We start from the raw sequence: 14,652 nt of genomic DNA, 5'->3' as shown, positions 1-14,652 counted from the left end.
ACATGCTGAAATGTTGAGGCCCAAGGCGATGGTCAGGGAGGCCCTCTGGGAGGGAATGGGGTCACGAGGGTGGAGCCCCATGAAAGGGATTAGTGCTCCTCTAAGAGCTTCTAGAGCACTCCCGACCCTTCCGCCACGGGAGGACATAGCAGAAGTCTGCGACTCGGATGAGAGCCTCACCAGACCGCACTGGCACCTGATCTTGGACTTCTAGCCTCCAGAACCAACAGCAATACATTCTGCTGTTCACAAGCCCCCATCTGTGGTGTGTTGTTGCAGACGCCAGAAGGGACTAAGACAGAAACCCGCTACCGGAAGTGGATGCTTTAGGAAACAAATACCTAAACACGGGGGTGTGGCTTTGGAACTGGGCAATGAGCAGCAGCTAGAAGCTTGGAGGTGATGCCACACAAAATGGACCATTAAAAGGTGGGCCCAGGAGGAGGAGGGGAGAGCGGCAGGGAGCAACCCCAGGCTCCGCAGAGAAACCTAGGAGCTGTGGACTGTCAAGGCCACTGTGATGAGGCCTCAGATGGAACGAGGATCATGTTACTGGGAACTGGAGGGAGGGCTCCTTGTTATGAGGTGTGCCGAGCCTGGCCGAACTGTGTTCGTGGACGGGGGAGCTGTGGGTGACGAGTTGTCTCTGAGCAAAGTAATGAAGGTGTAGCCTGGCTTCTCTTGAGTGTTTATAACAAAAACCAAGAAGAGAGGAATGACTTAAAGATAGAATCGTTCATCAAAAGGAAGCACAACTTCCGGATTTGGGAAACCCTGTTCACATTGTAAACACTGAGAAAGGCTGTTGAGGAGAGGAGACCAGTGGTGGGTGGCACCCAGGACTCAGTGGCCCACCCCAGAGAAAACAGCCAGTTTGAACCTCAGGGGAAGGAGAAGGGAAGGAATGAAGGGGGGCTGTCAAACTTCTTAGGTTTTACAGGACGGGACTTGCGGGGTTTTTCCAAGAGAAGGTTCAAAGGTCATCAGGGCGGGCCCCAGGTTTCAAAAGGACCACAGCTGTGGGGGGTATGCCCCTGCCCAGACCCACATGGAACCTCAAGGTCAAGGAGAGCCACCCAAGGGGGAGGGACCGAGGACAGACGTGCCCAGTGATCCTGGCGCAGGGAAGAGAAAGCAGATCAGGAGCAAGCACGGTCGGGAAAGACACTGGCAGAGCCGTGCAGAGGCCCCGGCCTGTCTAGCCCCGACCAGGCACTCCAGTGAGAGAGGCGCCCCCGGGGAGGGAAAGGGAGCGGTCAGGCACTTGGAGCTGTGCTTTGCAGCTGATGTGCTTCGGGAGGTTTTCTGATATAAGTTATTTTTTTTGTGGTACGCGGGCCTCTCACTGTTGCGGCCTCTCCCGTTGCGGAGCACAGTCTCCAGACGCACAGGCTCAGCGGCCATGGCTCACGGGCCCAGCGGCTCCACGGCATGTAGGATCCTCCCGGACCGGGGCATGAACCCGTGTCCCCTGCATAGGCAGGCGGACTCTCAGCCACTGCGCCACCAGGGAAGCCCTGATATGTTTCTTTTACCAGCACAATGGGAACAAGACGGGAAATATGACCCTGGGTCCCACGAACCAGGCCCAAGTCGGGAAACGAACAAGTCGTGCGTGGGCCACGCTCAACTGTGGCAGTGACTACAGACCAGACCTTACGAGCTCCCGGGGCCCCCAGGCGCACCCTACCTTGTAGGGGGAGATGTGCGTGTCCGGTGGGAATGCCAGCATGCCCATGACCTGGCGGACCTCGTCCAGCTGGCTCCCTTCGGCCTGACTGAAGTGCTTTCTCGCATGTCTGGAAAAGGACAGTGCGGCCTGTTGAAGTCTGCGCTCCCAGCGCCGGGAAGCTGAGCTCGGCTCCACGGTAGCTGCGGGATCCTGGGCCCCGCCCCCACCCAGACACGCGGAAAGCCTCGGTACTCAGGCACCCCCTCCTCTAGGGGACGGGGACGGGCTGCGAGGCACCAAGTACAGAATCCCACCTAGAGAACACCCAGAGGCAGTGCCTGAACGCAAACGGTACCTGCCCGAGCCCTTCCAGGTGACCATGGGTGCCACGAATCGGGCCCAACGACATCCATGGCACCCGGATCCGACCCGCCCCGCCCCTCCTCCTGCACAGCCCCTGGGGCCCCAGAGAGGGTCCAGCCTCCCGCCTCTGCAGTGACCCCCAGAACAGCCTCACTCGCGTCCACCGATCAGACCCCGGGCGCTGAGCCCTGTCTGTGCAGGTGGAAACAGCAGGAGGGGGCGGGGACCCTTGCCGCCGCGCCTGCACTCCAGCCTCCTTCCCTGAGGCTCCCCGTGGAGAGCAAAACCAGCCCCGCCCACCCTCTAACCACCACACCCTGGGCTGGGAGCCCCCCAGCCCGGCGCCCCATGCCTCCAGGAGACAGAGCTCAGGGCGCGAGGCTGAAGCTGCGGCAGCGGGAGGACCGACACAGCTGCCCAGGGCTCTCTTGCCCTGGGGACACTGTGCTCCCCGCTGCCCACAGCCTGACCTGGGACGGCCATTTGCTCCAGGGACCACGACGGGAAGAGTGCGGTGGAGGCCTGGCCCTGTCGGGGGCGCCTGTGGCCTCACCCCCGCTCAGCAATGGGAGAGAAGCAGGGCAGTGCGTCCCTGGGCAGGGCCCAGCCAGCCAGAGAAGACCTGCCAGACACCCGCCCTGCCTGCCCCAAACCAGACCGGGAGGGGACCCTTAGCGCCCGCCCCGAGAGTCAGGAGGAAGGCCTACCTCACAGCATCCAGCCTCTTGTTCTGCCGGATGAGCTCAATGAACTCCTGGATCCTGAGGCTGAACTCCAGGCAGCTCTGAGGGTGAAGACAAGACAACGGGCAGCTCAGACGGGGTCACCGGAGCCACGGGCCAGCTTGAGGCCACGCGCACAGCGACAGCCGCTCCGAGTCGCCAGGGAGGCAGGGCTGCCACTGAAACCGCGATCTCAATCCACAGCCGTGGCTTTCTGGGCCCGGCCCCTCCCAGCGCAGCCTCGGCCAAGTGTGCCCCCGAGTGCGTCCCTCGGGCCAGGCCGGGGAGGGCAGGGAGGGCCGGCAGGCGGTGTCGGGGGCGAGAAGCAGTGTGGGCCGTCGGGAGCGCAGAGGGCGGTGGGTAACCGCACAGACAAGCGGCCCGGTTCCTGTAAGTCGGCGAGCGTGCGCCCTCCTCTACCTCCAGCCTCGCCGGCCGGCAGCCCTCAGCCACACGGGGCGCCTTCCACCGCCAGGCGGCTCCGGAGCCGGGCAGCGTTGAGGCCTGGGCACCCGGTGGGTGGGAGGGAGCGCTGGGCGCGTACCCTCAGGGTGGGGGCCGTGAGAACTCCGAGAGAATGCTCCAGGCAGAGGGATGAGCCAGTTCAGAGGCCCCGGCGGGGGGCGGTGGGGGTGGGGCTGGGGCACTTGGCCAGGACCAGGTGAAGGAGGCAGAGGTAGCAAGAGCCAGTCAGGGGCTGGTTCCTGGAAGGGGCAGGAGCCCCAGGATTTGCCGAGGCTGCGGGGCGGGCTGGGGCTGCTGTGCCAGGAGGTGGCCGTCTCCCAAAGGCGTCACCTGGGAGGCGTCAGTCCCAAAGCTCCACGGGAGACTCTGCGGGCGGCTAATGGGGCCCCCCCAACCAGGGGGGTCGCTTGTATGGAAGCCCAAACTAACTTTGAAATCTTGGCCATATCAATCCAATTGGGGCTAAAACCCCTGCGGTTGGGGGTAGAGGGCAAGCAGGCAAAGTGAACTTTCATGACCTAAGGTGAAAAACCTGGATTATTTTACAAAAGAAGTAATTTAGATGTTCACATCTTGAACATGGTTTCCACCAGAGACAGAATACCTGGAATTAACAGAACAGGACGCAAACCTCACTGTCACTGCCACAGCGCCCAGGTCACAAGATGGCGTGCACGGTGCTCTACGCCTGACCCTTCAACTCAAGTTTGCCAAGCCCGCGACTCCCCACCCAAGCCCCGGCGTGCACACTGCATTCTGGGGAAGCGCCTGGGCCGGACCCTGGGAGGACACCCTCCACAAAGCCCCCAGCCCCGCCCCAGGGACACGGGGTGAGGCCGGGCTGACTTGACCACAGGACGGTGCTGCCCAGGGCGTCCGAGGCACGGCAGAGATGCAGAGAGCCACTTACCTGGTGCCCACACATCCAACCCCACAGGTGCTCAGGGAAGGCGGTCTCCCAGCCCGAGCCCCACTCCCTGCCCTCTGCACGGGGGACTAAGCCCTGGGCAGCAGTCTGTCCTGACCCCCGACTGGGTGGGTAAGAGCGCGGGACGCCTGGCAGCTGTCGCACAAACCAGTGAAGAGGACACGCCCCCTTCAGAGGCCAGACCAGCAGGGCCGAGCGGGGAGCAGCGGGGAGAGGCCCCGCCTGCCTCCGGGGGCCCGGTGACTGCTTCCGCTTGGGGCCGCCGGTGGATGTGCAGCCGAGGAGCGTCACGGGTAAACGCTGGGCCACAGCTCTACACAACTGACACGTGGAAATGTGTTGCGTTATTTACGGTGGCTCTTTGCTCTCCAGGTTAACCTTCAAACAGTCCGCTGAGAGGGAAGCAGGCGGTCACACTCCACGTGGAAGGCTACGATCTGGGTGACGTCATGTGCTGCCGGCTGAACACGCCCCGTGCTGTCTGAGAAAGGCGTGGCGTTCTCCCATTTATGACCCCTTCCGAGTTTGCAGACACGCAGCACACACGCTGCTGCCTCTGTTAGCCTGACGTGTCCAGAGACCCAGGTCAACTCCGGAGACTTTCCTTGCTGCGCCTACCCTTGGATGTATTTCTCAACTGCGGGAAACGTGGGTCTCAGAGTTTCTTTTCTCGTCTAGAATCTCATCACTGCTCTGAGGGATCCCTGGCATCTGGTACGGGCACCCCTGAGCCCCCGCCCCAGCTCCCTCCCCTCCCCGGCCTGCGAGTGTGATCTAGTGCAGGAGCTCACGTGTGCCCACACATGTACGAACTGTACAGTGACTGCGCACTGACTTGTGTTCAGACGCTATCTTGTACTGAGCACGTTCCGGTGGCGTCAGGTTGTTCTCCAAGTGCGCTTCTGGACGACTACTTATGCTCCTTCAAGTTACATGGCGAGGTCACAGGAATGTGCCGTCCGTGGATCCGGTCCCTGCCAGCCCACCCCCTGGTAGCTGCAAGGCCCCCGCTTTGACCCGGCCCACGTGGTGTGCCCTGGCCAAGCAGCAGTGTTCTCTGGGAGGGAACAGGGCTTGCAGAAACCGCCTTTCGCGACCGGAGGCCTATTTTCCTTCTGCCCTGGTCCCCACCGAGCGCACAGCCGTGGGGGTGGAGCAGGAGAGCGGGCGCGTGTTACATACCAATTCTGGCTTTCCTTTTATGGTTTCCATACCAAGATCCTCACTCTCTTTAGGGGAGCCACTGGCCACTCTACTTTTCCGTCCCGTCTTCGCGTCGTGCTCGCTTTGGCGGCCCTGAGTGGCAGAGAGTGTCACCCTTGGCTGGTGACTATGTGCACACGACAAGCTCAACGGGGCGGGGTTAGAGGCACTCAGTTTAGAACACAGAAGACAAAGTTTTTCTGACAGAGGCAGGAAAGGTTAATACAATCAAGCATTTCTGCAAGCCCTAAGGCAAATGACACCTTTCAGTAAGCATGTTTAAATTCTGCAATTTATGTTTAAGTGCCTAATTTTTAAGCTGCTTGTGGGTCTCAAGAAAGGCTGTATTGGAGAATATCCCAGCCTGGAACTCTGCACCCTGGCAGGCGGGTACCCGCTCCCACCGGCTTCCCCACGTGGGTGGGGGCCGACCCGGCGCCAACCGGCCCCCCCCCCCCCGCCCCCCCGCCCCGCAGCGGCCACGCGAAGCGCAAGCCCGGTCAACACCTCGTGCTCAGAACTTCTGGCCAAACCATAATGCAGAGGGGGTGCACTTTTCTGGGATTTTACCCAAAACCCAAACGCCACCCCCAATAAAACCCCAAAACCCACACCAAACCCAATAATCCTCCACTATGAATCAGAACCCCAGAACTCTGAACCAACAGGTGAAAGCACTTTGGCTCTACTGCAGGTGGCGAAGCTGCCTCCCCACCCTGCAAGCTCTGCCCAGGCGCGCCCTGCCCCCTCCAAGAGCCCTGTCAGGTGCAGCCCCGCCCCTCCAGGAGCCCCGCCCAGGCGCAGCCCCGCCCCCAGGAGCCCCGCCCAGGCGCAGCCCCGCCCCCAGGAGCCCCGCCCAGGCGCAGCCCCGCCCCCAGGAGCCCCGCCCAGGCGCAGCCCCGCACACCTTCATCTTGCGCAGCCGGGACTTGTTGTCGTGGCACCAGGCCAGGCAGGTGGCTGTTTCTCGCCTCTCCAGGGACTCCTCCACCTCTTTGGCTGTCAGGAACATCTCGATGTTCACTAAGTCCTGCAGGGAAGGAAGTACTGGCTCAGAGCACGGGACCCCGGACCCGCTCAAGGCCGGCCCGACACCCACCCGGTGCCCAGCAGTCTCATCTTATAGGAGCACCCCCGCCCCCTGCCGGGGCAGCCCCTCCGCGGGCCAGGTCTGCACAGCAGGCAGGCCTGCGCCCCAGTTAGATGCTGGCTCCCAGGCCCCCTGAGAGCCCAGGCCCTGCCAGAACCTGGGGCCCTGAAGGGCAGAGGTCTGCCCCCATCACCTCTCAGGGCAGCCGTGGAGACCCCAGCAGTTCATACTCTCACTTTCTGTGTTTTGCTCTGCAGATTGATTTAAAGTTTAGATTTCTGAGAAGGGGCAGCGGGGTGGTTAGGGGCTGCAACTCTCTGCCCTCCGCTGTCTGCTCCCCTCTCTCCGTCCCTGAGGCCCGGCAATCTGGGAGGTCAGGCCAAGTACAGCTGCATCTGGGGCTGGAGGATCCCAGTAGGACCAGGGACCCGCAGTAACGAACCCACCAACTCAAGTGCACACCTGCTGCAGTCAAGGGGGCTCTGTGTGGTGCCAGGAAGTGCAAGGCCCCCAGCAAGAGGCTGGGTTACAGCCAGCGAGAAGGACTTCCCTGGTCGCACACGGCAAGGTGATGAATGCTCAGACATCACAAAAGGAGGGGGGTCATTAGAAGAAAACGAAAATTTCAAAAGGTAAATTTCTCTTCCATCTGGAACAGACTCGAGCAGTAAACGTTAGTGAAGATCGTTTTCCCAGTTACCAGGTGGAACACCCAACACAAACATCCCTGGAACCCCGTGTCTCCAGAGTCCCCGCTCAGGCCTCACGGGCTGTTGGGCACTGCAGAGCACAGGACAAGAGAGCTTTCTCGCCCACACTCTCTCGACCAAGGTCTGCCACGGCAAAGCAAGCCAGGAGCTCGCCACCGAACTTCCGTACCCAGGCACCAGGGCCATGTCAAGCTCCCTGCGGGAGCTGTGCTGCAAAAGGACACAGAGTCCTACTGGTGGATGCAGCGTTAAGGTGCAAGCTTTTAAGTAAGAGACACCTATTTTTTCTTTTTGCGGTATGCGGGCCTCTCACCGCTGTGGCCTCTCCCGCCGCGGAGCACAGGCTCCGGACGCGCAGGCCCCGCGGCCATGGCTCACGGGCCCAGCCGCTCCGCGGCGTGTGGGATCTTCCCGGACCGGGGCACGAACCCGTGTCCCCTGCGTCGGCAGGCGGACTCTCAACCACTGCGCCATCAGGGAAGCCCCAGAGACACCTATTCTATTTCAAGAGAAAGTCGCTGAATGCATATAGCTAATGATGCTGCAGTGAAAACCAGGCACTTACAGCAAAATTAACAAGAAGAAATAATCGAGTACAGTTACTTGGCAACAAGGCGGCGCCCATGGACCAGCTAGCTCCTGAAGCATCTCCTGCGGAACCAAATGGGTCAAGGGCAGAAGAGCAGCTGACCAGAGGACCCGGGGTGTGCTCCTGCTGCGGGGGGCGGGGCACACTGGAGATGCCCTGTCAGCTTTCCCGCTCCTGCACGGCCGCTCCAGACAGTGGGCAGGTCAGGGTGGCCACGCAAGGGCAGCTCTACCCACGTCCTCAGTAGGGACGGTGGCTGGGCCCACAAGAGGCACCCCCAACCTCCCCGTCCTGACCGACGATTACGGAACAGGACCCAGTCAGACAGGGCTGGGAGTGTGGCGGGCCGAGCGCCACGGCCACTGCTCCTCCCGGCTGCTACCTGGCATTGCCCTCCCGAGGGGAGCTCTGATGACGAGGTACCCCGTGGCTGCCGCCACCAGGACTCATTAATCCAGTTCTCTGCTCACCGCCCTCACTGCAGAGGTGGGCTTTCTCATGTCGCTTCCTTGGCCATTTCTCCACTGTCTTCTTTCTCCTGAACCCTTCCAACTGGGCAAGGCCAGGCGCCCAGACGACATTCTAGTCTTTCTTCTCTCCCATTTTCCACCTTTTCCAGTTCTGCTCTAAATTCCAAGAGATGGCCTCTCCTGCCTGCACCGCCCCCCGCACCACCCACCGGCATCCCCGGTCTTTCCAGGTCTTTCCTTTCCTGCTGACGGTCCTCTGACATCCTCGGACCCTCAGTTATGGGAGCCACAGTGAAGATGTTAAACCAGCCGGCGGGAGGTGGGCCAGAGTGAGCGCCAACCACAGTCCGCTCCCGGGAGGCGCGAGCATGGAAGCTGCTAACGCAGGGACCACGGTGGACTCCACCGGGCATTCCTCCCTTCTTGGCCGTCTGCGTAGCCCGCACTCCCCGCTTCGTGGTGTCTTTTGATGAAAAGAAGTTCTTGACATTAAGGAGCCCCAGCTGCAGCCTCTTCCTGGGAGGCCTCGCCCAACCCCAAGGCCAAGAGGATGTCCTCCTGCATCTGCTTCTGAAAGAGACTTGGATTTCTGCGCCCTGTGTGAAGCTGGGGGCTCCTGTGGAAACCCCCTTCCAGGACTGTCTCCTCGACGAGGTGCATGCCAATCTCCTGGGGCTGCGACCTTCTTCTGAGGACCGCCAGCCCCTCCCCCGCCGCCCTCCCGTCCCTCTTGGCACTTCTGCAGACACGTCACCTTCACCAAATCTCGTCTGACTTCGTGCTTCTCCCCTCTACAAGGTGCACGTTTGGGGGCCAGGAGGCGTGGGGAGCTCGTGCCTCACCAGCCACCGCAGGTGTGCGTGGCCACGCCCTCGCAGGTGTGCGGGGGGGAGGGGGGGCGCGGGAGTGAAGCCTGACGCCCACCGCAGATGGACAGGCTGTGCCAGGAATGTGAGGCTAGGAGAGCCCGTCGGTCAGAAGCTGGCCGTGCTGGGCAGGGGAGGGAGGGGTGAGGAGAGCAGGCACCAGGGACCACTGGGCAGCGAGCTGAGACTGGTGGCCCTGCCGTCCACAGCAGGAGCCTGGGCACACGGCACATGCAGCTCCGGGGAGCCGCCCGGGGCTGGGGTGCAAGAGTGAGGAGCCCCCCGTCCCCAGCCCCACTGCACGAGTGTCAGTCACGTGGAAGGAAAGGCCTAGGGCTGGAACTAGACAGGGACATGGGCACAGCAGGAAGCGGGGCCAGGGCGCACAGTGAGGACCTGCGGATGCCGGTGTGGGGGTGACAGGACGATGCTGTCAGGGACCCAAGGCCACCTGCCGGGACGGGGGCAGGGTCTCATGCTGGGGCTTCGAGCGGCTAGGGCTGAGCCCCTCGACCGAGGGTGGGAGCCATGCACACACGGGTGACATTTAAGCCATGCCAGGGGATGGGACTGGCGGGGGGGGGGGGGGGGGCAGGTGGGCCCCAGGCGGCCAGCAGTGCTCAGACTGAGAGCTTAAGAGTGAGGAGGGGCGGAACCGGTGGGTCCCGAGCGTGTGGCAGAGGAGCAGGCTGAGACGGGACCCCACGTGGAGACGAGGGAGACACTGCCGTCCACACGGATTCTGCTGCCAGAGGCTCCAGTCGACACGGGACGTGGACAGGGTCGGCTGGCCACGCACTCTGGTCTGAGCAGCCCGAGCAACTGTTCCTTGCCCCCCCGCCCCCGCAGTGAAGGCTGCTCTCGGGACACCAGGGTACCACTGCCCCCAGCCACACAGCCCCAAAGGCCAGAGAAGGGTGCAGGCCGACCTGCAGAGGCCCGGCGGGGGGTGGTGACAGCCCCCTTCGCCACCGGCCAGCAGCCTAGGGTATCGAGTACTTCCACACCTGCACCCCCGGGGCCACCACACACGGACAGATGGAAAACGTGCCTGACCCCAGAGAAAGGCGTCACCCCAGGAGGACAGTCACGGGACGCGCCCGGCGGCAGGAGAGCGGGCAGCGGTGCGGGGAGGGATCCCTGTCCACACTCCAGCTCCTCGGAACACGTGCAAACCATGCGGCAGGTGCGACGCACCCCAGAGCCGTCACGGGTGGGAGGGGACCTCCCGGCTCAGGACGCACGAGTGGCCGAGTGGAGCCTCCACGGAGGGCTGGGAAGCCGCGGCCCCGCGCCCACCTCGATGCCGCTCTGGCGCGCCAGCTTCACGGCCGTGTTGTAGTAGCCACAGCGCAGCAGGTGCTCCACCATCATGCGGTCCATGCGCTTCCTCTTCCACACGCTGGCCGCCGCTGGCTGGTCGCTGCTGTGCTCCTTGAGGTGCTCGATCCTGCGCTTGCAAAGCCTGGCGCTCTCACCCTCCGCCTGGATGGACTCCACCGCCTGTGACACGTGAACAGAGGGGGCGCTCAGGACGGGTAGAGACCGGGCGCCCCACCCCCATCGCCGAGGACCAGGAGGCAGGGAGGTCAGAGGGGAGCTGGGGCCCAGGGCCACAGATGGCAAGAGTGTGCGGGGCTGCTGCGACCAGGCGGACGGCAGGGTCTGTCCACCTCCTCAGGGATGTCACTGCTTTACATACGCTGGGGCCGTGCTGCCAGAGGCACGGAACTTAAACTTTGTCATAGCTTCCTGGTTAATGAAACTACTTGTCATTATAGCGCGACTTTCTATCTTTTATAATACTTTCCCTTAAAGGCAACTTTGCTCAAAATGAAGACAGCCAGGTGGAGGTGCTCTGCACCTGCACGCCACACGGCAGCCACTGGCAGCCATCTGGAGTGCAGCTCGTGCAACCCCAGCAGCGAATTCTTGATTTTATTCCATTTAAATGTTAGTGGGCACAGGTGGCTGGTGGCTACGCACTGGACAGCAGGTCCAGAATTCCGGTCGGCCCTTGTTTCCTTCCAGCACATTCCACCGTGGTTTGGCTTCCGACTGCCACCAAGAAGTCAGCTGTCAGGATACTTGCTGCTCCTTGACAAGCAGATTTTCCTCTACCTGCTGTGAAGATTTTTCTGTCTCTCTTTTCTTCAGTCTCACTGTGAAAGTCCTAGTTACGTTTACTTTTATTTAACCTGTTTAGGTCTCCCCGTCATTCTCCCTCCCGCCTCTCCTGGACTCTGGCCCACTGCATAGTCCCTGCTCTGTTCCCTAATCTCTCACCCTCTCAGGCGCTCTCATCTTTTCGTCCCTGTGCTGTGTTCTAGGTAATTTCCTCAGACCGACCTTCCAGCTCACTAACTCTCTCTTCAGCTCGGTCTGATTGTTAAGTGTTAAAATGTTTGTTGTAAGCAAACGTTTGAGTTTTTCATCTGCTATTTTTCACTTCTTGTATTTTTACTTGGTCCTTTTTAACTTTAAATGACATACTTTCTACTCCCTGCAAATATTTTCAAGCTATTTTTTCAGCCTTTAAGCACAGTAAAGAATGGTATTTGATAGCTTCTGTACCCGAAGTCTGTGCAGATCTCTTTCTACTCCTGCTGTGTCGCAGTCGTGGTGTCTTGTGTACCTGTCCTGGTTACTGTAGTTTAACAATCTGATGCTCAGATGGAAGGCATCCTCCACTCAAGAGAACTGCATTTACTCTACCTGGAGCCTGGAGGCAGCACCTGCTGGGACCACTCAGACCAGGCTGAAGGAGGGGGTGGGCGGCAGTGCTTCTCCCAGCAAGTTCACTTCTGGGCAAGTTCACTTCTGGCCTGCCATCAGGCCCCCAACTCTAATGGCCCTGAGTCACTGGCCAGCGAGGCCCTTGCTGGGGGCTCTCTCTAGGCAGCAGGGGTCCCTCGCCTTCTAGCCCCCCTGACCCCCTGCTCTCCAATTCTGGTGAATACAATGTTTTCAGATATCTTATCTCACTTTTTAGGCCTATCAGTGGGCATACCTACCATTCCCAGAAACAAGATACCCTATGTGCTGTTCTGAGGTGAAATTGTGAAAATAATAAATCAATCTACCACCCATCCTGGCCTCCCCAACCTGGGCTCCCTGGGACATCTGGAGTCAGGATAACCTGGCCCTACAGGAACAGGAATGTGGGTCGGGAAGCCAGCCTTACAGCTGACAGACTCCAGAGCACGGACAGCAGGGGAGGGGGGGCCCCTCCACCGCAGCTACCCCAGGAGGCGGCCCCTTCTCAGGACAACTGGGTGAAGGGTGCGCCCGTGGGGTGCGCGCAGCCTGGGGGCAGGACAGGCAGCATGGCCCGGAAGCAGCACTGACCTTCCTCTTGAGCACACTGAGCTTCTCCACCACACCATCCAGGAGGCTGACCACAGAGTCCACGGCTGGACAGCTGCTCAGGGTCTTCTCTAGCTCAGCCACTACCATGGTGACGTGGCTTGTCTCCCGGTCAATGTTCTTCTGTGCGGCACGGAAGCGCTTGTTCAGTGTTTCGTAGGGCACCTGCAGAAGACAGAAGGCCACTAACTCCACACGGTCAGCGGGTGGGCACCACCCATCGTCCACACAGGATGTGCGGGCCTCCTTCGTGGCACTTTTTGAGGCAAGAGGCTTCGGCTTCTCATTCTCTAAAACTGTATCTCCTCTAAAACCTGCCCGAGCCCCACAAAAGGCCCATGTGTGCGAGGGTCACCTGTGCTCCTAGACAAGGACACAAAGGCTAAGATGCACCCTGACCCACATCTAAGATGTAGTGCAGCCTCCACTCTTCCCAGAAACCTCCACAAGCCAGCAGACAGAAAGATCACCAAGTTCATCTAGAATAACACAGCTAAGGAAATGAGCAAAAAGGAGAGAAGTACTGGGGGCTTTAATCGATGGACATGAAAGCCCACGATGTGCAGCAGAGATGCCGATGAGCCTGGCGGGCACCAGGCTGAGGCCGGACAGAAATCAGCACCTCAGGTGCACCTCAGGGTTAGGAAGGTGACGGCATCAGCACCCATGGGAGATCACAGGCACACATTTAACTGATCTCAACGAGAGGACGCCCATTCCCCTGAGTTATTAAAAAACCACCCATTCCCTCCAGAGCATGGGAAGACAGAAAACCCACGAAGCATCACTGAAAAGTCTGGAGAACTGCTGTTCACACACTCGTCGGCCCCCAGGGTCATCACAGCACAGTAGGCAGGATCCAGCACCGCACCCCGGGGACCCCTAGGGAAACCCACCGAAGACAGGGACTCCCTGCCAGCACTCCCTGCTCACACGGCAGGTCTCTGTGGAATTCTGCGATGGCTGCCACAAACCGCCCCTGTGAAGCGCTTCGTCTTCAGGCCCGCGCAGCAGGGAAGCACCCACTCCCGGGGCACTGCTGGCTCCACTGACACTTGCTAGGCACCAGCCGTGTGCCAGGTACTGTGCCTGGCAGGGAGGAGACCCAGGCCTGGCTCAGAGCCTGGGCTTTCCAGCAGCAGAGACCCTGGGGTGATGGCAGAGCCAGGCTCCAGCCACGGAAGGACCACCACAGCAGGACTCTTTGCCGGAGACCCAGCAAGGCCAGCACCGTCCTTGCCCTCAGCTAGCACTCCCGTTCGGCAGTGCATAAACATGCCTGTCCACACCTTGGGTTTCGTCAGTAGTCTGAGGGGCAGAATGCCACGAGCTGAGCCACATCTGCCACGTGTGACGGGGTGGGCTCGGCAACGGGTGGTCACCCCGCTGGGACTCGGGCTCGCTGATGACCTGCTGTGGGGTGGCTATCAAAGCACAACCGAGCTAAGAGGCCAAGCCCGGCAGGACACGGGAGACGGCCTCACAAGGACGTTCGGGGCCACCTGCTGGGCCACCGGACTGGTCTCTGTGGTCCACCCCCCACACTGGCCGCATCCTCTGGACTCAGTACTTCCTGTAAGAAAAAACGGAGGGGCTCCTTCGGTGTCCACTTGGTCAGAAAGTGACCACTGCGTACAGCACCCAACACGGTACCAGGCTCGTGGCAGACAGCAAACCGCATGTGGTGAAGGATCCCCCACAGCTCCTGTGGAGGGTATGTCCTGCCACAGGATGGGATTCTGGAGGGTGGAGGCACGACCCAGCCTTCAACCACCACCCGTGGTCTCCACGACCAGGACTGGGGGGGATGGGTCTCTGCAATGGGAGCGGCACGTAGAGCAACCCCAAGATTGTGTGACGCCGGCACCGGGGAAGATGCCCCAGGGTCCTCAGCTGCCTTCGGTTTGCCCCCCAACACCACCGTCCTGACCCGACGACCCCCCCAGGCAGCCTCCATGGCGTGCAGACAGGGAGAGACGCCCGCGGGGGGCTGAGGTCAGGGCTGGTGGGGTCACTGATGACTGCACACGCCCTTCCAGGCTGCTTGTTAAACCCAAGTGAGTGTAGGCGTTAATGTTACTGCTTGAAAAAGTGAGCACTCAGTTCCAGAACGACTGGGAAGTGGGTCACCGGCTGTGCCCTCAGGACCGGGGGCCAGGAGCGGAGGCAGCCTGCCCGGGTCCCGCAGGCCGTCTGCGTGAACACACT

The 14,652-nt window shown here is 61.0% G+C and overlaps 1 protein-coding gene across 3 annotated transcripts in view; it reads right to left on the bottom strand.

Annotated features, from left to right (window-relative positions):
- The window catches only part of MAEA (macrophage erythroblast attacher), a 30,735-nt gene that overhangs the window by 3,174 nt on the left and 12,909 nt on the right, over positions 1 to 14,652 (bottom strand). Inside the window, exons 2-7 of one of the 3 annotated variants that reach the window (XM_032632559.1) lie at positions 12,427 to 12,609; positions 10,378 to 10,581; positions 6,261 to 6,383; positions 5,333 to 5,446; positions 2,743 to 2,819; positions 1,691 to 1,799 (exon numbers count right to left, since the gene is read on the bottom strand). In XM_032632559.1, coding sequence (XP_032488450.1) covers positions 1,691 to 1,799; positions 2,743 to 2,819; positions 5,333 to 5,446; positions 6,261 to 6,383; positions 10,378 to 10,581; positions 12,427 to 12,609 — 810 coding nt within the window. The remainder of the gene's footprint in view (positions 1 to 1,690; positions 1,800 to 2,742; positions 2,820 to 5,332; positions 5,447 to 6,260; positions 6,384 to 10,377; positions 10,582 to 12,426; positions 12,610 to 14,652) is intronic. The other 2 variants (XM_032632560.1, XM_032632561.1) reach the window with 2 other exon arrangements.

The sequence above is a fragment of the Phocoena sinus genome, chromosome 5 (genome assembly GCF_008692025.1).
Source record: "Phocoena sinus isolate mPhoSin1 chromosome 5, mPhoSin1.pri, whole genome shotgun sequence".
Lineage (NCBI taxonomy): Eukaryota > Metazoa > Chordata > Mammalia > Artiodactyla > Phocoenidae > Phocoena > Phocoena sinus.
The sequence above is the reverse complement of the archived record's forward strand: the minus strand, read 5'-3'. Positions and strand labels throughout refer to the sequence as shown.